The sequence below is a fragment of the Vespa crabro genome, chromosome 15, assembly GCF_910589235.1.
Source record: "Vespa crabro chromosome 15, iyVesCrab1.2, whole genome shotgun sequence".
In the NCBI taxonomy this organism is placed as follows: Eukaryota; Metazoa; Arthropoda; class Insecta; order Hymenoptera; family Vespidae; genus Vespa; species Vespa crabro.
In genome coordinates, this window is record NC_060969.1 from 4,472,220 (window position 1) to 4,498,841 (window position 26,622).

Consider the following 26,622-nt stretch of genomic DNA (forward strand, 5'->3'; position numbering starts at 1 on the left):
ATAATTTTCTTTCAGTGTGCGTCGATCGTTTAATGTCAACAAGAAGAAAAAATTTGAAGGACCGTGTGATTTACTACGTCAGTTTCCTTTCGTACTCCGAAGGGTAAACATCGAAATAAACTTTTTCCGTACCGCTACATTTAATAATCTTATAGATACAAACATTTTATAATTATTTAAATAATCCACAATACGCTCGAACTGGGATGAGATAATAATTAAATAATATCACATTCTGTAAAGCGTCGTCGCAGAGCACTTGAGACACCTTTGAAAAGTAAGATTTCAATCTGATAACAAATTTAAAAAACCATTGGCATAAATTATTTGAATTTTAGATTTTTAATAATCTTCTTGTTATAAATTCTTCTTTTTACAAAATAAACATAATAATATGTACATTTGTACGTACGATATGAAAATATATCTGTTTGTTCAATTCGCATATGCCCATTACAATACAACAAAATATCCAATTACAAAAATATGATATATTATATAAATGTATGCACTATGATATGACATGTATAAACTACTTGGAAAGTATGTAATTATATTTCAAATAGCATTACAAGAATTTTCAAATTTAAGAAGTTATTGTGGTATTACAATCTTGTTTTGAAGTAAAAGATGTTGAACCTCTTGATTTGAAAATTATATCTGCTTTAATATTATCTTGGAAAGTGCATTCTTGCAATGAAATTTCTTTTACATTTTTTAATAATTCAATACTACCACTTTTACTCTCGGTGTCATTTAAATATTTCTGTGTTTCCATACGAATAGCATATTCTTTGAAATATCCAAGAGTACATTTCTTTGCTATTAAAGAAGCATCATCGTGTAACTGGAAAAACAAAACAAAAAGAAAATATATATATATATATATATATATATATATATATATATATATATATATATATAAATCACATTAATTACAACAAATTTATTATATTATGTGAGCCATCTATATCTATCTAAACAATTATTTTACCTGGACACCCTCTATACAATTTTTGAAGCTGCATTCATTCATAACGACTTCACCTGTTCCATAAATAACAATAGCAGTTCCTAATCCATCAAAAATTATCTTTTCCATTATTAATTTTGCACCTGGTAAGATTACTATGCCTAATTTGACTATGCTTTGATTCAAGGCAAATATCGTGCAACCAATCATTTTTACAGATCCTTTTCTAACAATGATTCCAGCCTGAAGTTCACCAAGGTTTATAGATATGTCTTCTAATATAACCTATAAGAGAGTAGTAGAATTTGTTAGAATACGTCTATACTTACAAAATAATTTATATATTTGTTAGAATATATATTATATAATATCTCTAACTTCTTGCCCAGAAAAGTCTAGTAAAGATGGTGGGCTTTCTATGTCATTTGCAGAAAGTATTATATGTTCCGCCCTGCCAATTCCTTTAATAGTGCCACCTTCCTCCAGAGCACCGGAGCCTCTAATTTGATGTAGTCCCTCTCCAAGAAAAACAATTTCACCAACATCAGCAACAAGCAAAGCTTCTTGCAGGCATCTATACATTCTATAACAAAACATATATTATGACATTTCTAACATTATCTTCAGTTTGTATGTACAATAATTTTCTTTTTCTTACTGTAGAAATAGACTTGGTGATATGATAGTTTCAATTTTATTTACAGCATTCTTTATTTCTGTTAAAGTACCACCGAGCCATACAAAATGAGCTTCCTTTTGCTTATCACTATTCCCATGCTTTCTTGTTTGTTCTTGTACCATAATAGAGTTATGATTTCGTGAGAGAATATCTCTAATTGCAGGATTTTCAAGTACCTCCATTTCTGTTTTAATTTGTTGCAATCGAAAATGAAGTTTCATCAACTGACAAGCTTTACCATCATCCATTAAACAATTCTCAACTTCCTCTTCATCGGACATTGATTCTTCTAATCTTGAAATTTTCTGCTGGATTTCTCTTCCTTCCCTTATCAATGTTCTGATCACGTCGCAAGTCTCTTTATTGACGCATCCCCGTTTCATATCAAAGAATAATCTAATTCTGGATTCTAGATGCAAAGTCACCCAATCTGAATTTTCATCATCATCAAGGTCCCATGGCATCCATAAATAATTATAAAAAAATCTCACTTGATCTATACAACTGGCAGTGCCAACCATGTCTAAAGTCCTATTCTCTTGTTTTTGAGTTGGATATAATTCTATCAAAGGTACATCATATTTCTCAGGCAAATGAATGTCATCTTGTACAGCTGTGATTTTGACTAATGCAAAGAGATCATTGAAATCAACTTGCTCTGCCTCAACGACGACAATAGTAGGATAATGAATTTTTAAATCTTGACAAGTCATACGAGGAATTTTCCACAATGCTTGCCATCCAACTGGTTCTATTACAAGTTCAACATAATTTAACCATTCTGATTTAATTTGTGATGCCGATACTATTTTGTTTTGGCTAGATAATATCTCACTGAATTCTACTAGCCTTTCTTGAAGACTTTTATCAAATGTATATATTTCCATAGTTTCTGTCTTCTCTGAAAAGCAATTTACAGATATTCATATAAATATCAAATATATATCACCGTGTAAATTGTACTCACATTATTTAAACACTTTCTCACAAGTAATCAGACGAAAATAATATTACTAAACACAGTGAAATGATAATTAGTATGAGAGGTGAAATAAAGCGAAGAAGAATTGCCGGTATGAGAAACGACTTTTTTATATAAAATTTTCCCGCCTTTTTTTAGAGAATATTATTGAAATAACCTTTCTACACTATGATTCTTCATTTTCATACGATTAATGTTTATATTGTTTGTAAATATTAATTATTTCATAAATTAATATTAAAGATTCTTACCTGTTAAATTAATATATCAGAAATGGATGAGCAATTTTCAAAAGTTACATAGCAGCCATTTTGATTTGACAATCGTTCAGATGCGGTGTTGTTAATCGTTGCTATGAGAAAGTTTGTGACAGTATCAACACTGTTAACATTTAAAGGTTACGATTAAATACATTTACATTGGGTATATAAAAAAAATATTTAAGTGTTTTATTCGTTAAAAATATATAAACTATGGCTGACGAAATAATTGGTTCGTCTTTATTATCGTTACATCTCATAAGCGTACACACATCGTGCAATTAATATGAAAGTAGTATTTCATCTCATAATTCGTTTTACGTAGTATCAATAAAAAAAATTCACTGGAGGATTTAATTATTTGATAATGTTTTTTATTTTGTTATTCAGCGGATAATTGTTTAGAAATAAATACAGGAAAGAATCTTGCCGAAATTCCAAAAGATGCAAATGATAGATTGTTCGATGAGATTATTGGCCACATAGAAGATCTTTTACTAGGTATATTTGATATTCGAAAAAAACAAGGAAAAAAAAAAGTTTATTATTCCTTATTTATTTTGCTTTTATAGAAGATGGCTTTCATGCCATTCAAGAAGAATTTTTAGAAAAATATTGGACCATTTTTGAGCCAACTGAAGAGAATAAATTAATTTATACAGAAGTATTTAATGAATATGTAAGTTTCAAGTTTCATTTTTAACTCTATTATCCAAATGTTTTGTGTCTTGAAAATATAATGTTTTGTTTTTTGTTTTTTTTTTTTCCTTTTTTTTCAGAATAAAACTGTGGAAACTTATATTGTTAATTATTTGCAAAAAATTATTCCACATTTTAATATGAATGTTTTTCTTCATTATTTAAGGTAAATATAGTGCTAATCTTGTGTAAAACATTTTTAAAAAGTTATAAATTCAATATATCATTTTTGTTCAGTGAAAAACAAGCAGAATTAGACGGCGAAGTTTTCGAAGTATTATCTGCAGTTACAGACTTTCTAGCATTTAAAGAAATGCTTCTTGACTATCGAGCTGTAAGTTACTCAAAGTTTTAGTACCTTTGTTTTTATATATATATATATATATATATATGTATATATACATGTAAATATTTATAGATGAAAGAAGGAAAAGTTCAAGATCTTAGTTCAGGAATATCCATAAAGTCTGTAAAAAATCCTATAACTGATTTTGATTTAAGATAAGAATAACTTTTTACAAATATTTACTTTTGTGAACAATTAATCAGCATTTATGAAATAAAAGTATTTATCAAAAATCATATTTATTATAATGCAAAAGTTTCCAGATATAGCAAGATAATTCGAACGCGTTTTACTGATCTGATTTTTCTAAACTCCATTGAAATATTTTACAGATATAAAAATGAAAATAATGACGTAATTTTTTTTTTTTTTTTTTATGATTCTTTGATAATAAGGCAGCAAAAATTATTGGAGTTCATATTTTAAGGAATGGTATCTTGATAGATAGAATCTTCATTTTTAGTGCATAAGAATTTCCATTTGTACAAGTTTGCTATTTGTTTCGTTCGGCATACGATATGGTAATGTCCCTGCAAAACTCGTCAATGCTCTCGCTTGATGTCGAAGATCACGATATTGTTGTTCTCTCGCTATTTCATCACCTGGTTCCATAGATCGTAATTTTTGATATTGACGATATAATATCGTCATAGTAGCTAAAAGAACATCAGTTAGAGTACCAGCTACTTCTGGTGATACTCGACGTAATGCTGTTACTCTTTCGTCGACATCTTTTACATGTAATGGCAACATCTCTGATTCGGCAATAGTCTGAAATTTAATTATTTATTAATAAAAGAAAGAAACTTTTTTTTTTTTTTATTCAAAATATCTATATTATACTCAACTTACTCTAAGAGCACTCTGGCATTGATCATTGTGATATTGATCAAAAAATACCATAAGATGTCGTAAAGTATAAAACGATGCAACCAATTCGGCTGGTGCTTGTATAGCAATGCCTTGATACCTAACAAATTTTATATCCATTTAGTTGTTTTTTTATATATAAATAAATGAAATCATTATTTTATAAAATTTATTACCTTGAGTTTATGTCGTTAGCAGTAGTTTGCAATCGACTCCTTAATGATCCAGGTGTTCCTTTTTGACTCACTACTTGTGCCAAAAGTGTACACATTAAACTGAGAACTTTTTCATGAGTACCAGCAAGATCATACATCGTGACTGCATCCTCTAGAAGACCTTTTCTATATAATGTCTCTGCACATATATTTATTACGTCATCTGTATTTACTTGGAATTGGTCTAGAATTCCTGGTAATCTTCTATCTTTTTCTATTTTGCCGACAAGGATATCTCGATTTTCAGGTGAAGCATCTACAACCATTCCTGCGGCTGATGCAGCAAACATATTTCTATCGTAGGGATCTTTCATACATCTGAAATTTCAAGATAACGATTAGAAAAAAATTTCTCTAATTTTAAATAAAGTTTCTACGCATAAAGATATACCTTAATAAAAAGAGATAATGCAGACTTTCCTTTGGATCTGAGGATTCGAATCTCTTTACATATAGCAATATTAGCCTTGCAAAATTTAATCTTTTAGCAGGTGGTTTATCAGAAGGATCAACACTTATCAATGGAGCTAGAACACTTTGGCTAACAGATAATAAATTATGTTCATGCATAGCAGCTGCCAGGTGCACAGCATGAGCCAAATGACGAGCACCTGCACCTCTTGCCAAAAATTCAATTGCTGCTTCAAACTGACCAGTCAGAAAAAGCATGGAAAAGTATAAAAATGGTTGTTCATGTGCATGGTAGTAAGATTCACCTAGAATATTTTAAGAAAACGATATAATCGTTTTATAAATATATTTATAAAAATTGGGTCAAGTAACATACCATATATTTCTGAGATTGTAGTTTGAAGATAATCCAAAGTTAATTTATTTTCAATGTCAGATTGATCTCTCACTTGGCACAATTTTAACCACAAATAATCATCTGCTGTTGCTATTACTTCAGAATGCAAGTCATCTGGCTCACATGGAACTAATGCGCTATGTGCTGCTCTCTTGTAAGGATCTGTTGCAGACCTTATATGCTTTTTATAATGTAATTTTAATACTGATTCTGTACGATTACCAGGATAACGTTGAGAATCATTACATGCTTCTTCCAAAGCAGTTCTAAATTCTAAGAAATCTGCATTGCATTGTTTCAAACATTGCAAAGCAGCTTTAAAATCTCCACATCTCATACAGAAATAAACTAATGGCCATAATGGCTTATCACCCAACTTCACATCTTCTAAATCTCTTAAATTTTGTACTTTAATGCCAACGAAGCTTTTTACTAAAGGTAAAGTGCCTGGAATACCACCTCTTTTAGCTTGAACTAAATTTTCATTTATGACAGAATTCATAAAATCTCTATATCGATTTTCAAGATAATTTCTTGCTAATGATACGATCTTCTGTTCAATAGCAGGACTGGTTCTTGATTTAATTTGATCTCCTCTTGGTGTTGGTGGAATATCTACCATAAACTTAACCATTTGCCATAAATCCGTAACTTTCTTGTCGTTAAACGATTCACTTGCTTTGCAGAATATATTAAACAAATTGGGCCTTGTTGTACCACGAAGTACATGTTCATTGTAGTTTTGTAATTCTTTGGCATAAGCAACTTCAACATTAGAGAGACCACTAACCATTGATCCAGCTAACTTGGTACGTTGTGGAGTTCCTCTTAAATCTACTAATTCTCCTGATGGAGCTGTCATAGCATTTATTATTTCAAAACGCATTTGTTTCCATTCACCCAATATATGTTCCATCTGTTGAATTGTGGTAAGTTCAAATGTCTGGAATGTCATAAAATAAATGTTAATTTTACAATATATGTTAAACATACATATATATTTTTACTATAAGATATTTCGACATTTACATCTTTATGAACTTCTTCGATAATAGAAAGAATTGCATTTTCTTTCTCATTTCTTAGATAGCTTACAATATCAGTATCTGCAATAGGATCTAATGGTTCAAATGTGCGCCTTGCACTGAGTGAACTTAACTTTTGAGATATTTGTGGTAGATCAACTCCACGAGAACCTAACAACAAGTGACTGAAAAATAAATAAAATATTTTTTATGTTATATATCATTACAATTGTCATTCATTAATTTCATAATGACTTACGCTTGGACCTGATTGTCCTGAGTACCGGTTTGTGTGACACGTGACCATAACTCGTTAGAAGCTTCTAATATTTGACGTAAATTTCTTTCGACTTGTGGAAGTTCTTCACTACCTTCAACAGCAGCAGACAATTGTTCTGCTGATCTTAATAATTCACTGAAACCAGTATCTCCCGTAGCTCGCGAAGAATCTATAGTAGACATGTCGCTATTTGGTGGATCTACCATTTTTAAAGCGCGCTAAGAATATCATACTTTTCAATCCAATATGGTTGACCATGCTGACCAATCTAATAACAAATTATAAATTGAGATAAACATGTGTAGTCCTACACACACACACATATATACACACACACACGCATACTTTTCATTTATATTATTATTTTATAATTAAATTATGAATTATTTAAAAATCTCATTTTTATATTTATTACGAAAAGGCTCGCTCTCAAATTGAATTTTTCGAATATTTAAAAATGTCATTAATACCCGCGATATCGTCGATCAATCAGATTTGAATATTTTTTTTTCAATTTCTTTGAGAGAAATTTTTTAAATAAAAATAAAACAATTCATATATTTTATATCTCCTATTTATATAACATACAGAAAATAAGTTCTTTTTTATAAAGAAGCGAATAAAATATTTATTTGTATGAACCTTTCGTATTACCAATATGCCGGTCACGAGATTGAAACTACCTAGTCAAATTTACTATAAAGTTTATCATTATGCTTGAATTTGATTGATTTTGATTAGTCATTTACAGAGAAAAAAAAACAGAAAAAGAAAAAAAAAAAGAAAAAAGAAAAAACAGATAACATTGTTTTTTGTTGCAATAATATCACAGAAAATTGTATTAGAATAGAGAAAATTTACAATTATTTAATATATTTGCCGGTATTCTTGAAGTTTAGAAATTGTCATGTGCAATTTACTGTTATTTCGTATTAAGAGTTTTTGAAGTTATCTTGAATGAATGATGTACTCTTTAACGATATATGTCTACGTATAAAAATGGAAAGCCGGAATTTTGACAACAATAAAAATCACAAAGTTTTGCGACATTATGTTGCAAAGAAAAATTCTACTGTTACTTGCATGTCAAGACATTGTGATGTAAATGTAAGTACTTTACGTCTGGGAATGCTGGTAAAATGCCTGGAAGATTTAATGGATGGAACGCTCCTAATTTCTGTCACCGATGTGTCAGGATCAAAAGTTTGGTTTAACACAGAATGGTGCTGTCAAAAAACTGATCTCATTCCTGTGTCACAAGAAATTTGGAGATTTCTTCTTGCGGTTTCAGTACCACAAGAGAGAGTTCGCCTGGCCAATAATAAATCACTTTGTGGAATATTGGAAAATCTATCTGTAAATGATAAAGTATGGTATCACTCTAACCATAAAGTTAATGACCACAAGGAATTAGCTATTATTAAATATATTGGTCCTGTACCTAAGCTTGGTCAAGGATTTTATTTTGGTCTTGACATACCGGTAAATTGATCACAACAGCAATCACAAATTTATATGTTATTTGCCCCTTTATTGCTTCCATATTAAAATATAGAAATTATATAAATTATTTTAGGACAGTCAAGAACTATCTAAAACATCTATGCTATGTTCAGAATATTTTGAGTCAGCTCACTCAAATAGAACATTTGCAACATTGAATAAAATTTCTCTTTACAAAGTGGATGTTCCAAATAGAAATACAGAACAAAGTATATAATTGCATAATTTTGTTTTTGCTGTCATAGAAGATTGAATGATTTATCTACATATATTTTTTTCATTACAGTTTTAATACCAAAACCTATTACACAGAATGTCTCTACTAATTTGTCTGACAAAAAGAAATTTACTTTGGATCCAAATTTGTTAGATGTATTGGAAACATTTTCCCCAGACAGCAGTAAGAATAATAATAATAATTGTAATAGTACATCTTTACCAGATGAATATCATTATGCCATGAGATCATTAATTCCACAAAATACAAATAACAAATCAGGTAGTTATAATAATGTCAGAAATGTTTAATTTATTTTTTATTTATTATTTAAATAGAGAACAATTCTTACCTAGTTCGGTTTTCCTTGTATACCAAAGAGAGTTAATAATAGTTAACTGAGGTGTTTAAAAATAGCTTCAGAGTTAGTCTATCCTGAATGTACCGGCAAGTGTCTAATGTGTTGTGAATATAATCTAAGTTTACTCAAAGAATGGCTACATTTCAAAATATTCCAATTTTTGTTTTAAATTATAAATGGAGCAGTGATATAGAATCAAGTGCATACAGTGAATTAGAAGAAACTTATGATCATGTAGAAAGATTCAATCATAGTAAGCAAGAATAATTGCATAAAATATATTTAATGTATTATGCTGTTGTATTATCTTCTAGGTAATATGTCAGAAGAAAATGGAAACAAAAATTGTAGACGAGATAAATCTTCAGATTTAATTGTGGGTTCAAATGTTAAAGTACTTCTAGGCTCAGATTTAAGACATGGAACCCTTCGTTGGATTGGAACACGACCTAATACTAGTAAATTAATGGCAGCTGTTGAATTGGTAAATATGAAGAGAATGTTATAGAAAATGAAAATGTATGTTATATTATATATAAAATTTTGTATTATAAATAAAAATAAAATTATTATATATTTAGGATGAAGGACATCCATCAGGTACAGATGGTACTTACAAGGAAATAAGATATTTTCAATGTCAACCTTATAGAGCCGTTTTCACGGATATTGAGCAATGCTTTCCATATGAATCTGGAGTAGTGAGTATTATATATTATAAAAATATTGCTACACTTTTAATCACCTTTTTATAAATGCTATTTTTATGGATAGGTAAGAGTTGATGATCGATATCCTTCTATGAATACTAATAATTTTGGAAATATGGAAAATGTAATTACAGGAATGGTGAGACCTATTTCAGTCAAAGGAAATTTAGAGAGTATTTGTGGAAAATTCAGAGGAATACAAGGTCATCATAATTCATGTTATTTGGATGCTACTCTTTTCAGTATGTTTGCTTTCACTAGTGTATTTGACAATCTTTTATTCAGGTAACATAATGGAAACATATATAATTATTTATTATTTTAAAGGAAATAACATAAATTAAAAATATTTTATTACTTTTATCAAATGTAGACCACCAAATGAAAAAGATTGTCATGAGTATGAAGAAGTTCAGAAAGTATTACGCGAAGAAATCGTTAATCCCCTTCGAAAAAATATATTTGTAAGTGCGGATCGTGTAATGAAATTAAGAACGTTACTTGAAAAATTGTCTTCTGTATCTGGTCTTACAAGTGAAGAAAAAGGTTCTTGTTTGAAAATTATTCTTATAAATTTTATAGTACTGGAACAATACTGACATTACATTGGAATAATATTTATTATTATTATATAGATCCAGAAGAATTTTTAACATCATTGGTGGCACAAATCTTAAATGCTGAACCATTTCTCAAATTAAGTTCTGGTCAGGATGCATATCACTATCAACTTTTCGTTGAAAAAGACGATCATCTCAGTCTACCAACAGTACAACAATTATTAGAACAGAGCTTTTTCACAAGTAATATCAGATTGAAGGAAGTTCCTTCTTGCCTTATCATACAAATGCCACGATTTGGAAAATCATTTAAAATGTATCAAAAAATCCAACCAACTCTCTTGCTTGATGTGACAGATATAATTGAAGATTGTTAAGTATTGTTATTAACAACAACCTTTATTTTTAATATATTAATAAATAAAATTAATTTATATAATAATACATTTTCTTTTATACAGCTCCTAGACAGTGCACAGTATGTGGTAAATTAGCTGAATTTGAATGTAAAGAATGTTATGGAGAATGTGGAGAAGGTCTTGAAAGTATAGCCTTCTGTGTAGAATGCTTAAAAACAGTAATTTCAATATTCTCTAATATGATTTAATTTTAATATCATGGTATGTAAATTATATTATTATCATTTAGGTACACCGTCATGAACATAGAACTAATCATGAACCAAAAAAACTTAGTGTACCAGTAGAATTTGCAATTTTACAAGAGCATTGTCCCGTACCTCGTTTATATTTAGAACTCTCAGCAGTCGTTTGTATTGAAACATCTCATTATGTTTCATTTGTAAAGTGTGGCTCTGGTTCAGAAGCACCATGGTGTTTTTTTGATTCTATGGCAGATAGAAAAGGTATAATTTATTTTTTTTTTCTACATATTTTATCCAAGATTTATTAATATCTATTGTTAGGTGAACAAGATGGATATAATATACCAGAGATGGTGCCATGTCCAGATTTTCCTTATTGGCTAAGTGAAGAAGGTGGCAATTATTTGATGAAATTAACAGACGATCGTAATTTACCGGAATATGCAAAACGACTTTTGTGTGATGCCTACATGTGTATGTACCAGTCACCGGATGTTATGATGTACAAATAATGTTGATATAATCTCATAATATTGGTAAATTATTTATAATTAACTTTTTAAATCGTAGACGTTTTTTTTTTTTTTAATCAGTTATATGTGCACATGTAATATAATTATTTTCATATTTTTTTTTATATTTTCTTCTTCAAAGTATATATTCTGCAGTCATTAGGACAGTCATTGTATTATAAAAAATGTTAATATTTATGATGTCCTCCAATGGATTAAAGGAGTAATGAAAAAGAAAATTGATATAAATATATTTGAAGATTAATTGTAATATTTTTAAAGTCCGTGAAAATATTATTAGATGCAAATACGTTATTTTATATGAAGAAATAGTATTGCATATAAATAGTAAATTGTAACCATTGTATCGTAAAATATGATAGTGCACAAAATCTGAGAAAAATCTTAATTTTAATTTATTTTAATATTCAAAGTACTATTTATATCTTTTGATATACATATGTATATTACTATAGTAAATGTTTTTAACAAAAGAGTGTAGATTGTTCCAGCTATTATTTAAATAGAAGTGCGACTGCAAATGCGACTACAAATTTGTATTAAAGTCAACTGTCTTCTTATCTTAATAGAGTTAATGTATTAGTTCTCGAGGTAAAATATAATTTATACATATACATATATATATATATATATATATGTGTGTAATTATTATATTATATGTTTTGGTTAAGTTACGAAAATTTTTCTATTACACCGTGGCGTTTTTAACAAATGTGGTAATTTGTTTATTATGCTAATTACATACAAATAGATATATTTACAATAAATAAAGGCATCCATTGTATTGTATGCACTTATTTCAATTGTATTCTCGGAAATCGTACACAGTCTTCAATCCATTTAGCTACAATAAGCAGGCATTTTTCTTGTAAAGGTGGTGCCATTAATTGTAATGATAATGGCAATCCCTTTTTAGATAATTTTATTGGTATATTGACTGCTGGAATTCCTGCCATATTTGCTGGTTGCGTACAATAATCCTGAATTAAACACTGTCTCTGATTATCAAGTAATACAAATTCATCATAAATTGGAGCATCCGTTAGGGTAGTAGGTGTAAGTAATAAGTCAATATTACTGTCCCATACTTTGTTAAAATCTTGTGAAATTAATCTACGTAATTTCATTGCTTTTACGTAATATTGTTCATAATTTTCTCGTAACAAAAAGAAATTTCCAGCAAATATACGACTCTTAACAACATCATTGAAACCTGTAGATCTTGTTTTTCTGTACAATTCAGTTAGCGAATTTTCTTCATCCGCACGATAACCATACCGAACACTATCATAACGTGCCATATTACTCGCTACGGTGCAACAATTTAATACCGAATAACACACTATAGAATAATCTGTATATGGAAGAGAAACTGGAATTACTTTAGCACCTGCTTCTTCTATTAGTGAAGCAACTTCATCCCAGCACTTCTGTATTTCTTTACTTATTCCATCAATTTTATATTCTTTTGGTATACCAACACATAAATTACTTATGTCAATTTTCTCTGGTATTGTAAAGGGCTCATAATCTTTTTTTATAGTAGTAGAATCTGTATCATCCGGTCCTGCTATACTGTTTAGAACTAAAACAGCATCTTCCACATATCTGGTAAGAATACCAGGTACATCCATTGAGTTTACCAAAGGTATAAGACCGTTTCTTGAAACTAATCCATAAGTTGGTTTTAATCCAATCAAACCGCAGTAAGAAGCAGGATTACGAGTAGATCCTCCAGTATCAGATCCTATTGCTGCATAACAACTGTGAGTAGCTACTGCTACTGCAGAACCGCCGCTACTACCACCTACAGAAATATGTGTTGTTCAATTTTTTCAATTAATAGAAAAAAAAAAATTAAAGTATAAATACCTGCTATATACCACTTATCTTTGTCGGTAAAGAGTTGTGTGTTTATCTCTGTACCATCCTCATATAAATAATGCTTAGATAATATTTCAGAACCCCATAGATTTATTGTTGGCCCATAATATGAATCAATAGTTCCTGAGCCCATAGCAAATTGGTCTAGATTAGTTTTACCAACTAGAACTGCACCAGCATTTCTAAGACATTGATAGACAGTAGCATTATATCCAGGTATAAAATTTTCTAACATAAAAGACGCACAAGTCGTTGGCACAGCTTCCGTACAAAAATTATCTTTGATTGCAATAGGAACACCATCGAGATCACCCAAAATATGATTTTCTTTTTGTCTAATATCTGCATCCTTCGATTGTTCTTTTGCTACATTTTCAGTTACTGTGATATAAGGGTTCAGTGGTTTAATAAGCTTTGTAAGATCGATAGAAGCTTTGCAAAGCTCAGATGGTCGTATATTGCCAGCATTTAATTTTTGTCTTACACCTTTTATTGATAAAGATAATAAATTTTTCATTTTTTAAGGTTAAGTTCAGTATTCATATAGCGTGTGCCGTGTGTCACTTTATAATGAAGAACTTAGAAATAGAAACAAAAATTAAAATAATTGGTAAGCCTTATAATTATTTTTATATACAACACTAATTACTTATTATACTACTCATTATACTTTTTCAATTACTTGTAAAATATAATACGTGAAAATAACTTGTAACAACATTTTTATAAGAATCTAACCTTATATTATTTTATTTCTTTACATTTCATTCGTTTTACATTTTATAAGATTGATTTTAGACAATATAAACAATACAAACGTTGTATGTAATAAATAAAAAATTATATTTATGCGCTTTCACTGTAAATAAATCAAAAGATATTGTATTCATAAAACATATGAATTAATTACAATGATTTCAATGTAAACCCTGTTGTACAATTCGCATTATCGTAGTATTTGTTTTTGTTCCAAAAAGAAGATAATGATACTGATTATAATGGAATGGAATTACTGTTTGTAAACCATCTATTTTATGTACAATCTTTCTTTGGAATTTCTGAAAATAATCATCAAAAATACTTGCATGCATGTGTGCGCGCGCGCGTGTATATATATATATATATATATATATATATATACATATAAGCAATAAAACATATATGTAATATTTGTTGCTTACCCCGACAAACATATATTCATAAACATAAAATTGCCCATCTTCTGTAGTTGTTATAACATAACCATCACTATTTCCAATCTCTAAAAACATAGAACAAATTGATAATTAAAATTATAACTAATTAAATTAGAAACAATGATTTAAATATTACCGCCAATATAGAAACTCTGAATCTCATTGATAGACGAATCATAGAAGAAGCTTTGATAATGATAAAAATTATCAAATTTATAATCGTAATAATAAATATTTAATGCATTCATATCGAGATCATTAATCATAATGAAATAATCATCATCGTTCGATAAACTCTTTACACAATTACTTTTTCCTGGAAATCTTCTTAACAAGACGAACTAAAAAAATAAAAAATTAAAATAATTATAAAATAAATCATTGTAAAGTAATGTAATTTTAATACGTTCGTACCATAGAAGTAATAGAATCTAATTTATAAATTAATGAACCCATCTTCGTATTTCCATTGCAAGCTATAACAATATATACATTATTATTTATTTGTAAAACTTCAAGAGCCGATGCACCGTTCGTACGAATCTCTTGATGCAAAGTTAGACTCTCATTTTTTATATTTAATTTGTAAATAAATGAATTAGTATCGTGTGTCTTCGTTGTAGGATCGTAATATATCGCCAAAGTTATATATATTTGATCTAAAAAATAATTGATTAATTTATTATATATATATATATATATATATATATATATATTAATACATTTTCTAAATAAACATTTACCATTGTGAGTGAAAGTTTTCGAATCTTTAAGGAAACCCTTAATTTCAATATCCGAATATCTTTGCTTGATAAGATTGGCTCTTCCAAATTTTTCATTGGTCATCCATGAAATCGTACTAAATTCTAAATCCGTTTCATTTCGAGTGCATTGAGCATTGTAAGAAACACTACTCGTTGTAATATCTATACCAAAAAGATTATTTGGTTCATGAAAATGTTTTACAATAGAAATATTGTTCCATTTCCAAACACGACAATCATTTTTCGTTAATTCAGCAACGTATTGCAATTGACATGAACAATTCTTTGGTAATCCACAAAAGCTACCATTTTGTTCGCCATACATATTTAATTTTAGAATCGAGCCAAACATAATTACGTCGATCTTTTTAACGTTTGGTACTTCGATTTTTAAACGATCTTCTTTTTCCAAATATGCAAAAACACTTGGTAAAGATTTTATAACAGAAGTTTCTTGTGAAATAGCATTTTCTATAAACATTTTACTTTTTTTCAAAGCAGATATATTATGATTTTGTAAATGATCCAAATCATCAATTAAATCATTTATCTTTACATCATTTACTGTACCAGAAACGATTATGTTCTTTTGTATATCCAAATGTGATTGAAACATCTAAGAAAAAAATACAATTTAATAAAAGTATCAAGAATTATATTAAATCTCAATTGAACTTACGAGATTTCCGGTGATTATCACATTTTCGTCGTTCAAAACACTGTTAGAAAATTCATCGTTTACATTAATACCATTTATCAATGGAACCTCGACATTAGCGTTCACTTTTACATCGTTTACATAAGTTTTTTTACCAGAAATAATTTGGGTTGTTTGTAATGAATTTATAACTAGATCAGATGCATCAATATCATTGATCTTCTTTACCATAGCATTTCCTAAACATTATTGATAAGAATAAGATGATACATTTTAATGTATTAATTGCGATAATATGATAATTTGATATGTATGTATACCTGTTACTTCAACTCGACCTTGAAATTGTATATCAGAAGATATAACATGATCTTTGCTAAGTGTTACACGATTCTTTACGAATTCATTAAAATCAACGTCATCAATTGTCTTTACAAAAACATCTCCCATAACAACGAGATTTTTGATATATGTATTATTTGGTAACGTTTGATCAGAAAAGACCAAATCGGTAATCGATGTATCGTGAAGAGTATCGTTTAATACGAGATTATTGATTTTGACTTCGTTTAAAAAATAGATCGGTCCTATTATAACATCTTCTTCATATTTATTAACAACCGAGGCATTTAATTCAATAATATTTATTCCATTAATCATTACTATATCAATCACGTCTTGTGTCTTCAAAGTATTTATCGTTAAATTATTTTGGAAAATTTTTTGTCCGCTCAAAACAATTTCCTTCGAATTTTTAAATACAGTATCTTCTACGATATTTTTAATATCGTCTATACCTTCAATGTCTCCTGTGAAGAACGAAGTACGCAAATTTTTTGTGAAAGTTACATTACCCACAATTTCTTGCGGTATATCTTTCCTAAGTGCTTTCTCGAATAAATGTGATAACGATTCAGTGGAATGATTAGAATTTTCCCATGAAATATGTCCATTCACGTTCAAATTATATATATTTGTAGAATCTAAAGAAATGGGGCTTTGGTATAACTGAAAATATCGAAGAAGATACTTAGAAATTACTTTTTTTTTTATTTATTTTTTTTTTTTTTAAGGATAATTTATATTATTTTATTACCTGTTGAATGTCATAACCATTCAAGCTTCCTACGCTAATATCATTATCGACGAAGAGATTATTAAATGTCACATTTCCTTCAAAAATAAGAGGTTCATCTATCCACATCAATTTCGAAGAATTAATTCCATTAACATAATTAGCATCTATATTATCTGCACGAATGGTGTAAAACGTAAATCCACTAGGTATCTTTTGCGAACTTGTCTTTGAAAAAATATCCGAAGGAAGTGTATCGACTCTGAAACCCTCTAAAAAGTCCATCGTTATGTTCTGCACAATTAATTGTTCCATCATTCCTGTAGACAATGATATATTTTGCGATGCTACTTTTTTCAAATACATTTCAGTCGAATAATTAGCAATTCTAATCACTTCCAACTCCTCACTCAATACTAGATCATTATCAATAATGATTTCTTTTACGATATCAGCGATCGTTGCATTTTCCAATTCGATCAAATACGAGATATTTTTTCCATTAAAATTTTCAATCATGATTTCTTCAGCACGAAATTTCGTTGTTCTGATCGATTCTCTTTCGTTTACTTCTATCGGTATTTTTAAATAAGGAGAAACTAATCGATCATTGAGAAAATCAAGATTGAATTCACGTACAATTGCACGTTCTACTGAAATTGCAGGTAGATTAATGTCCTCCAATAATTTCAGATTTCCAGAATTGTTCAAAATTACGTCGACGGGTATATCGTTATAATTATTGGTCATTAAATGATGTAATTTTAATTTTTCTACACGTAAATCACCACGTATTATAATATGATCTCGATGAACGTCAAAGCTATTTAATTTTTTCTCGTTCACGTGATAGACATCGTTGATATGTAGATTTTTAAAATGAAGATTTGTGAAAATAGATGGTATCTTTTCGACCGTGGTATATAAAAATTCTTCCTCGGTAAAACCATTTAAATATTTAGTTTCCAATCGATCGATAGTTACACCGAAATCGAGTGAAATATCGTTTCGAATTGTTTGATTAGTCGATTTTGTCCACATGTTATCGAATATCTCTCTTGGTTTGACTTCTAAATTATCCATAATTAATTTTCCATTTTCTTCAAAATCAAATCTCTTTACTACGATATCACCAGATATTATCACGTTATCATAGATTTGAGATGGTAGAATAATTGACATGTTTGCATCTGAATCCATAATGAACATTTCTGTCACTTCCATCTTATCTAATATCACTTCACCTATGAACATAATTTCTCTAATAAAATTCTAACGAATATCTTTTATATATATGTACTAATTGAAATAAAAATCATAACAGGATACCATTGATAACATTTTCACGTGATTTCATAGCAAATTCAGATATGGGAATATCATTAATGTATTCTACATGAAGCGAATCAACTTCGAGCGTTTTTATAAATAATTCCTGAAAATTTTGATCGAATGCATTTGTCATCAACAACGTAGATGATACTCCATTGTACATTTTTGTTTTAAGATTGTTCACCTCTAAACGTTTGTATGTGATGTTGCCTAAAAAAAAAGATTTATTACCATTCCAGAAATTAATTGAAAAAAAAAATTAAAAAAAAAAAAAAAAAAAAAGAAAACCAATAAATTATACCTGTAATCGTTTGATTGCCACCTATAACGAATAATTGATCCATCAATTGTTCCATATCAATATCATTGATCTTCTTTACTTTCAAATTAGGTATAGAAATATTCGAATAAACGAATATCCTATTATCATATAATTTTCTAGTGCTATCATTCTTACTTACTAATATCTTTTCGTCTTTGTTTTCTACCGTTGCCCAATCTGCGATTTCGTAATGCAATTTTCATTAAAAGTAGCTCTTTACAAACTAATATTTTTCAGGATAGATATAAAAACGTATACCCACACTGATGTGGAATTCCGCAAAGAGAATTCACTTTGAGATCATGAACGGTGATATTTTCAACATATAGAGGCGATTCAAATTGTTGATCATCTTTTAAAGATATGAAATTGTTAGATCGATAACTAACGTTATTTAATTTATCGATGGATATCGTATCGATTACCATTTCTTTGAAAAATGCATCACCAGTTATATTGATCGCACCGTATAAATTATTCTTAGTGTTTGATCGTAAAATATCTAATGATCTTTTTGACAAACTTTCGATCTTTGATTCAAGATCATCTAAATTCTTTCGAAATTCAGATGGCGTTAATACTTCCTCTTCGGCAAATAAATTGATCTTTTCTACTACACCCGATTTCAAAATGACACTTGGATATTCGAGCGTATCCAAAAGATTGGAATTATTCTTTGGCGAATATTTAGAGTGCAGGATGAAAGATTCAAATTTCTTAATGATCGACAATCTATTTTGCAATAATCCAACGATTTCTGATAAATATTCAGACGTTGTATCTGTGATTCTTTTTCTATTCTCTAAAACATAACTTGATAGTTAATTAATTGAATTACTTGTGAGGGTCAACTTGCAATTCAATCTAATTTACCATGATAGGTTTCATTTTTAACATTTAAATCCCAAATCTCGATGAAATAAAAACCTTCGTAGCTTAATGTGGTTAATATTAAAGTTATAGTTTCATCACGAACTAATGTTTGCATATCCACTATGTTTTTTTTATTATTTAATTTTCGAACACTTAGAGACACATAATTGGCCGTATTTAATAATTTAAATAATTCCACAACGTCCTAGAACATTGGAATTTATTAGAAAGCGATTAATTAATATTTTACTGTACCAATATTTTAATAATATAATAATATTTTATTGTACAATAAAAATTTATTTGCACTTACATTATGAGCAACAATAAAATATGTGCCATCTTTTAAATATACTATTTGTATTGAATAAAATGTTTTAATCTCAGGAATATCGATCCATTTTAACAATTCCGTACCTAAAAACAAATCGAAGAAATTTTAATAAAAATCAGAAGAGACTGAATAAATTTTCTAATACATTTGTAATACGAACCATCCCAGAAATATACACTGCTTACTTGCACTTTATTGATTATTAAAACGAAATGATAATTATTGCAAGAATAATGATGAACAGACATCGGTTTGTTCGTGGGCAAAAATTGTATTATATCTATAGCATTTTTTTTGAATTCGTAAACGGTAGAAGTGATCATTGAATTGAACTTAGAATTTTGAACAAATATTATAATGATCGATTGTTTATATTTAAACGTAGTGACCGATAGAGCATAAGTGGTCATTACGTTAGTATAGATATCCATGTAAGTACCAGCCCAATGATAAACACTGTTTCTCATTATTGATAAAAATTAAATTGTATCGTTATAAAAAATATCATTAAATATATTAAATATATTAATATATATATATAAATAACATAATAGTGATGGATCAAAAGTTCCTAAATGATTTTGAAAATCAATCAGATGTCTATTCTTTTTCGAAGTTTTTTTTACCCCTACAGGCTTGTATTAAAAAAAAAAAAAAAAAAAAATTTCGAGAAATTGATTCATAAATTAATCTAGAAACTTTTGGCCCATCCTGTAAAATACTTACACGCTTATATCATCGACTAATATTAAATAAAGTTGACCAGCTTTGGTGAAGAAATGAGCATCTATTAATTTTAAATATCTAATATGTTGTCTATAAATTAAATTTCTAATATTATTTCCTGTGTATAGAGTGCACCAACCGATGTCGTAACAAAGAAAAAGATAAAGAGTCGCTTTCCATTTAATTGTCTAGAAGACAAACGATTAATTATGATCTCGGAAAAGAATATTGAAATATTATGGCAGACGTAAGTAATGCGTATAAAACGTACTCTAACAAATTTGATAAAATAACTCTGGCCGATAGAACTTTTTTCTTTAAGTTTGAAAGCCTTGCTCGATGTAGAAACGTTCATAAAAATGTCCATACTTCCATTAGTATAAGCGAAAAATATTTGATTAAATGTATTTATTATTAATGGTGGATTCGTATCCCATGTCATATCCCATGATTTTAACCAACTCACATTGTAATTGTTAACAAAAACTATAATCACATAAATCTATTGTATATATTTACGATTTTTGTTTTTTTCATTTTAAATTAAATATATATATATATATTAATTCACCTGTTTGGGACCCTTCGATATGATTTTTAGCTACATTAACTTTGACCTCTCTTAATTTTTCATTCAAATAATCATTCAAGTTTATGTTCGAACATATTCCTCGTTGAACGATCGATCCAAAGAGAATCGCGAAGAACTAAAAAAATATATTTTTGATAAAGCAAAATAATAATTTAAACATTTTATTTATTTCTGTTGGTTTTGAAAAAAATAACTTACAAAGTAATTCAATGTTCCCATAGTAATAAGAAAATATTGTAATAATCCTATTGATACATTTTATAATCTCTCGTAACGCGTTTATGACTGACTGAATTTCCATGATATTAGGAAAGATACAGAATTCTCTAATTTATTCCCTTATTTATGTCAATAGGTATAGTATACAAACAAATATGTTTGTGTGCAAAAAAAAAGCATAGAAGTTATTTCAATGATATTTGATAATGTATAGAAATCAAATTATAACCTACATATATAACGCGCGCGCGTTCTTACTTTTATTTGTTTGTTTTTTCTTTATCTATTTTTTATATTATTAGTAATAATTACTAATTATTATATTATATATATATATGTATATGTATATATATATATATATATATATATATATATATATAGAAAAGAATCTCTGTAATGTAAGAAACGTTAATTTATTAAATATTCCATAACTTTTACATTATTAATAAATTTTCAAAGAATATGATGATTGTGTTGTATACCTGAAATTCTTAAAATTAGCTAAAAACTGTTGAAATTCTGGCGAAGAACTGATAATACATATTCTTTCCTTTCTTTTCGACCAGAAATTTACAATTTTTAATTTATTAACATTAATTGTTCTACCGTTGTTATCATTGAAAACGCCATTTTGTTTATACAAATATGTTACCGACGAAGAAGAGTTCAATATATATTTAGTCGATAAAGAAGTGAAAGTATTAAATATACTAACGATACATCTTTGAGAGAGTAAAGTTGATTGAAAATGAAGTGAACGGCTTAAATTAATATAATAAATTAATTGAGATATGTGTTCACATTGAAAAATATCAAATTCATTGTACGAATATGCAAACTTGTTTCGATCATATACATTGTTGTTATTATTGCAAATAACATTCTTGTGCTTTTCTAAATCTTTACCAATAATTTTTTGTTCATTTTGATTTTTTTCGAAAGAATAGGATAAAATATTTGATGATTTCATTGTTGAAAACCATTCTTGATTTGATTGCGTAGTACTCGACCATGTGTCATTGCTTTCATAACATGTTGTTGATTCTCGATGTAAAGTAGTTGAGTTTGTATTAAATGATGATAGTGTGCAATAAAACGGATATATTGGTACTTGAATGCCAATATTTGTCGTTGTTTTTTTACTGGAATTAAAATTAAGTTCTTTCTTGTTGTTTAGCCTGCAATACACATACATATACGCACACGCACACGTACACACATATATAAAAATAAACATGATCATTTATATAGTTTTACTTTTCGTATATTAAATACATGACAAATAAATTTTACTAACGTGTTTATAAATTTCTCTGATTTTCTTCTTATATATTCTTCAAAACGTGTGGTAAATAAAATGAACCAAATAGATACGAAAATGACAACAAAAGTCGTTAATACTCTTGATTTTCTTATGGTACCCCATGATTTGTGACCTTGTTCGATAAAATGTGAAATACTAATTAAGGTACTGTCCTTTTTAATTGCAATTTCTTGTATAGTTGCTCTTGTTGTTGTTGGATATACCTTGTCTTTGTCAAAATTAAAAAATTAACACTATTTGAAGCAGTTGTGCATTACAATGTATTCATTAAAATATTAATTGTATAGTGGATGGAGTAAAGAAAACCATATTTTTATTTTGTATGTCACCTTCAGAAAGTATCAATTCATTATTGTAATACAGATCATTTGCACAAAGTGCAATCCACAGTCCTATACCACAAAAAAGTAGTATACGCCATCGTACACGAATTAATATTTTTTTTAACATGTCCAATTATTTGTTTGGACATATTTCAAAGACATAAACACAATTAAAAGTTTCTATATAAAATTATATCACATTATATATTACTTGTCAAATTCGGTAGATTATTTTTTTTATAAAAAAATAGGAATTATATGAATTTTGTTTTACGTATTAAAAAGTAATTTTGCACATTCAATTTAGTTTCGAAATATTATTAATTAAAAGAACTGTTTTCCCCTTCTGATAGATGATTTTATTTTTTAAAGGTTGAAAGGTAAAAAAAAAATGACATTCTACATTTTATTAGAATAAACAAGAGATTTCCATATTTATATCCTGAACACTCAGGCGATTAAAAATTGAAGCATCAAATCAAAATTTTAAATGCTTTTAAATTAATGAAGAAACTTGTAGAATGTGTAAGTCTCTTCTTGCAACACGTTTAACTGAACTTAATCAACAACTTGCAACAATTGTTAAATTACAAAAAATGGAAGATGAATATGACAAAAGTTCAGTCCTATATTCTAAGGTATATAAAATTTTGATATAACGTATAGTATATCTAATATATCAACATTAATAATAATTTATCTAAGCTTTGTGATTGTCCACATCACATATTACCCACTGGAGAAAATAAGAAAAAAATATCATGTAATATCAACACTTGCAAAACACGAAAAAGATGTACTTGCCTTTGTCAATGCAATAAAACAAGCAAATGTAAATTTTTTATTAATATAAATATTATAAATAACTATTTACTTTTATTTATTACATCATTTGCATAATAAAGAGTTAGTGTATAAGAAGGTTATATACTACTATTAATAATATTACATATTATTTTTACAATTATATCTTCTTCTTTCTCTTATAAATCATTAGCCTATAAAAATGATGAAAAAAGTAAAGAAATCTCAAGTACACAATCATATGATGATAAAGCCGTAAAGAATAATGTACATGATACTGAAATTGGTAAATGGATTAAACGATATCTCATTAAGTAAATAAAATATTATAGACAATATTTATAATATTTAATTAAATGATTTCTATCAAAGGACAGGTATGTAATACAAGATTAGAAAATGTACAGGATTTAGAAAAAATAAAATCTGCAAGAAAAGAAATTATACAAGAAAGAATTATAAATAAAACAGATAAAACAGAAGATACTTCTATAGAGGTACCAGTGCAAGACAATGATAAAAGTAAAAAACCAAAAGAAATTATGATACTGAGTGATGACAATGATAAAGATGTTAATACAGAAGAAATTAAAATACTGCAGGATGATAATGTAAATGAAACAAATATAAGTTACAAAAGAATTCAAAAAATTGTCATTTTATAGGGATAATGTAGATAAAATTCTGAAATCTATAATTTTAGTTAAAGGATTATTTATAATCCAGGTTGATTTATCAGGATTTATCTAACGAAAAAAAACAGAAGAGAGATTTGGAGGAGAAGTTGCAAAATGCGAAGCAACATTTAACAAAGCTGAAAGAAAATGGAGAACAGCAAATATCTTTCCTAAAAGATGCTCTACAAAAAGCTGAGGAGCAACTTGCACAAGCAAAAAAAGAAACTATTACAATTACTGCAGATAGAGATAGATTATTACAAACTGTATCAACACTAAAGGTAAGTATATCAAACTTGTAAGATGAAAAATTAAAGATTTATTTTCTTAGGAGGAAATAAATAATGTAATTGGCAAAAATGTGTCTTTACATCGCGAATGCCAGGATTTAAAATGTAAATTGCAAACAGCTTCTGAATGTGAAACGAAAACGTAATATACGAAATAATTATATTATATGATTATCATTTTATTATAAATATTACATTGGATATTATATTTTTACTTTTAAGTTGCACAGTTGTTCAAGATGAAGTTAATCTTATAAAATCTATAGTTAAACAAAAAGAAGAGATTTTACAGGCAGAAATAATTGAATTAAAAGGATTGATTGCAGAACTTACAAATGTTACAAAAATACAAGAAAGAAGAATATGTGAATTAACTAACATTTGTAAAAAACAACAATGTGGTTTACGTGATAAAAGTAAAATGATTATTGAAAAGGTTAATAAATTATTTTACGTTCTAACAGTTTTTGGATAAGTTTTACGTAAAATCCATTTTTTAGGAATCTAAAATATTCGAAATCCAATCACTACTTAAGTCATATAGTTGCAAATGCACAGGAATGCAAAATGATATTCAAAATTTAGAATCTACTTTAAATAAAGAATCAAATACATGTAATGGTTTAAAAGAGGAGTTAGAACGTTTTAAGGATGATTATAATTGTATGTTAAACATTAAAACAAAAATTATAGAAGAACAAGATGAAACGATCAAAAAACAGAAACGAGTAAGCAATTAACTGCAATACTTATTTCAATTAATATTATATAGATTAATATCAAAAAATATTGCAATTAATCACAGTATAAATAATCAAATAATCAACGTTAAAATAAAACGTAATTTTTATAGACGTATTACATGTAACTACGTTACATTTAATGTATGTAGTACTTTTGACTAAAGTAGTATTACGACATCTAACGCGCGTAATTTTGAACGAATCGTATTATTTTCAATTAGATTCTTTTAACTAAAAATTATATTTCAAATACTTTTCTCACAGTTATTGCAAGATAGCGAAAGTATGGCTCAACAAGCAGCTTCTGAATTTGAGGAAATTAGGAACGAACTTGTTCATGAAAAAGAAACATGTGAATCTTTAAGAATTGCATTAATTACTGCAGAAGTTCAATTAAATCAAAAATATAATGTGGAATGCAAGAAATGTCAAAATTTAATTGCAGAAGTGAATTTGTTAGATCAACAAAAACAAAAAGCATTAATTGCAGCAAAAGAAGCTTTAAGAAAATTATGCATTTCTGTAAGAGATTACCAAAGGGAATTGGTCTTTGAAAGACAGCAATGTAAATTTCTAACATTAAAACTGAAGGAAAAGCAAGATGAAGTTGAATACATTAAAAAAGAATTTGCTTATAAAAAAAAAACAATTGTGCGCAGAACAAGTGACTTTTTATCTTAATAGATGCAGCTGAAGGTAGTAAAATTAACAGCAAAATTCATAATGTTTTGCTATTCAATTTATTAAAAAGCAAATTAATATAATCAATGCTAAAAGTAACTAAAAATATGTTATTATATCATTGAATATTACTATCTCTCCTTCATTAATTATAACTATATTCTATTGATAATACTTTTT

General features: G+C 27.9%; 7 protein-coding genes across 17 annotated transcripts; 3 read left to right on the forward strand and 4 right to left on the reverse strand.

The window, feature by feature from the left end:
- Positions 1–303: 303 nt before the first annotated feature.
- On the reverse strand, positions 304–3,026 carry LOC124429536 (protein nessun dorma). 2 transcript variants are annotated; one of them, XM_046974946.1, is made up of 5 exons: positions 2,886–3,026; positions 1,632–2,553; positions 1,352–1,556; positions 995–1,258; positions 304–847 (listed from the first exon to the last, which is right to left on the reverse strand). In XM_046974946.1, exons 2-5 carry the CDS (start codon positions 2,537–2,539, stop codon positions 587–589), a joined length of 1,638 nt encoding a protein of 545 aa, XP_046830902.1. In that variant the 5' UTR covers positions 2,540–2,553; positions 2,886–3,026; the 3' UTR covers positions 304–586. The 2 variants fall into 2 exon arrangements, with proteins under 2 accessions (XP_046830902.1, XP_046830901.1); XM_046974945.1 differs by lacking the exon at positions 2,886–3,026 and adding an exon at positions 2,620–2,725.
- Positions 2,589–4,172, forward strand: LOC124429539 (ADP-ribosylation factor-like protein 2-binding protein). 3 transcript variants are annotated; one of them, XM_046974950.1, is made up of 6 exons: positions 2,589–2,725; positions 3,285–3,395; positions 3,467–3,573; positions 3,674–3,759; positions 3,831–3,927; positions 4,012–4,172. In XM_046974950.1, exons 1-6 carry the CDS (start codon positions 2,680–2,682, stop codon positions 4,096–4,098), a joined length of 534 nt encoding a protein of 177 aa, XP_046830906.1. In that variant the 5' UTR covers positions 2,589–2,679; the 3' UTR covers positions 4,099–4,172. The 3 variants fall into 3 exon arrangements, with proteins under 3 accessions (XP_046830906.1, XP_046830907.1, XP_046830908.1); XM_046974951.1 differs by lacking the exon at positions 2,589–2,725 and adding an exon at positions 2,950–3,031; XM_046974952.1 differs by lacking the exon at positions 2,589–2,725 and adding an exon at positions 2,987–3,126.
- LOC124429533 (nuclear pore complex protein Nup93-like) lies at positions 4,162–8,389 on the reverse strand. Of its 2 annotated transcripts, none has more exons than XM_046974935.1 (8): positions 8,253–8,389; positions 7,117–7,405; positions 6,862–7,042; positions 5,812–6,775; positions 5,416–5,740; positions 4,986–5,342; positions 4,792–4,909; positions 4,162–4,710 (listed from the first exon to the last, which is right to left on the reverse strand). In XM_046974935.1, exons 2-8 carry the CDS (start codon positions 7,341–7,343, stop codon positions 4,399–4,401), a joined length of 2,484 nt encoding a protein of 827 aa, XP_046830891.1. In that variant the 5' UTR covers positions 7,344–7,405; positions 8,253–8,389; the 3' UTR covers positions 4,162–4,398. The 2 variants fall into 2 exon arrangements, with proteins under 2 accessions (XP_046830891.1, XP_046830892.1); XM_046974936.1 differs by having other exon boundaries at positions 8,258–8,373.
- Positions 7,793–12,414, forward strand: LOC124429534 (ubiquitin carboxyl-terminal hydrolase CYLD). Of its 2 annotated transcripts, none has more exons than XM_046974938.1 (11): positions 7,793–8,619; positions 8,714–8,849; positions 8,927–9,040; positions 9,533–9,702; positions 9,800–9,919; positions 9,993–10,213; positions 10,302–10,474; positions 10,564–10,860; positions 10,950–11,065; positions 11,137–11,353; positions 11,414–12,414. In XM_046974938.1, exons 1-11 carry the CDS (start codon positions 8,095–8,097, stop codon positions 11,602–11,604), a joined length of 2,280 nt encoding a protein of 759 aa, XP_046830894.1. In that variant the 5' UTR covers positions 7,793–8,094; the 3' UTR covers positions 11,605–12,414. The 2 variants fall into 2 exon arrangements, with proteins under 2 accessions (XP_046830894.1, XP_046830893.1); XM_046974937.1 differs by having other exon boundaries at positions 7,794–8,619; positions 8,927–9,139.
- Positions 12,327–14,216, reverse strand: LOC124429537 (glutamyl-tRNA(Gln) amidotransferase subunit A, mitochondrial). Its single transcript, XM_046974947.1, has 2 exons — positions 13,498–14,216; positions 12,327–13,432 (listed from the first exon to the last, which is right to left on the reverse strand). Exons 1-2 carry the CDS (start codon positions 14,024–14,026, stop codon positions 12,420–12,422), a joined length of 1,542 nt encoding a protein of 513 aa, XP_046830903.1. The 5' UTR covers positions 14,027–14,216; the 3' UTR covers positions 12,327–12,419.
- On the forward strand, positions 14,040–26,620 carry LOC124429535 (ELKS/Rab6-interacting/CAST family member 1-like). 5 transcript variants are annotated; one of them, XM_046974940.1, is made up of 11 exons: positions 14,040–14,119; positions 20,918–21,036; positions 23,620–23,885; positions 23,953–24,079; positions 24,245–24,337; positions 24,424–24,662; positions 24,791–25,009; positions 25,060–25,160; positions 25,241–25,454; positions 25,519–25,746; positions 26,026–26,620. In XM_046974940.1, exons 3-11 carry the CDS (start codon positions 23,769–23,771, stop codon positions 26,440–26,442), a joined length of 1,755 nt encoding a protein of 584 aa, XP_046830896.1. In that variant the 5' UTR covers positions 14,040–14,119; positions 20,918–21,036; positions 23,620–23,768; the 3' UTR covers positions 26,443–26,620. The 5 variants fall into 5 exon arrangements, with proteins under 5 accessions (XP_046830896.1, XP_046830899.1, XP_046830898.1 ...); XM_046974943.1 differs by having other exon boundaries at positions 23,620–24,079; positions 24,429–24,662; XM_046974942.1 differs by lacking the exon at positions 25,519–25,746.
- LOC124429530 (reticulocyte-binding protein homolog 1-like) lies at positions 14,263–21,839 on the reverse strand. 2 transcript variants are annotated; one of them, XM_046974916.1, is made up of 18 exons: positions 21,580–21,839; positions 21,361–21,496; positions 21,061–21,275; positions 20,790–20,977; positions 20,224–20,519; positions 20,043–20,146; positions 19,730–19,934; positions 19,119–19,658; positions 18,836–19,033; positions 18,532–18,744; positions 17,224–18,446; positions 16,448–17,135; positions 16,149–16,366; positions 15,449–16,085; positions 15,120–15,364; positions 14,842–15,046; positions 14,691–14,770; positions 14,263–14,567 (listed from the first exon to the last, which is right to left on the reverse strand). In XM_046974916.1, exons 1-18 carry the CDS (start codon positions 21,598–21,600, stop codon positions 14,427–14,429), a joined length of 5,553 nt encoding a protein of 1,850 aa, XP_046830872.1. In that variant the 5' UTR covers positions 21,601–21,839; the 3' UTR covers positions 14,263–14,426. The 2 variants fall into 2 exon arrangements, with proteins under 2 accessions (XP_046830872.1, XP_046830873.1); XM_046974917.1 differs by lacking the exons at positions 20,224–20,519; positions 21,061–21,275; positions 21,361–21,496; positions 21,580–21,839 and having other exon boundaries at positions 20,790–20,928.
- Positions 26,621–26,622: the final 2 nt, after the last annotated feature.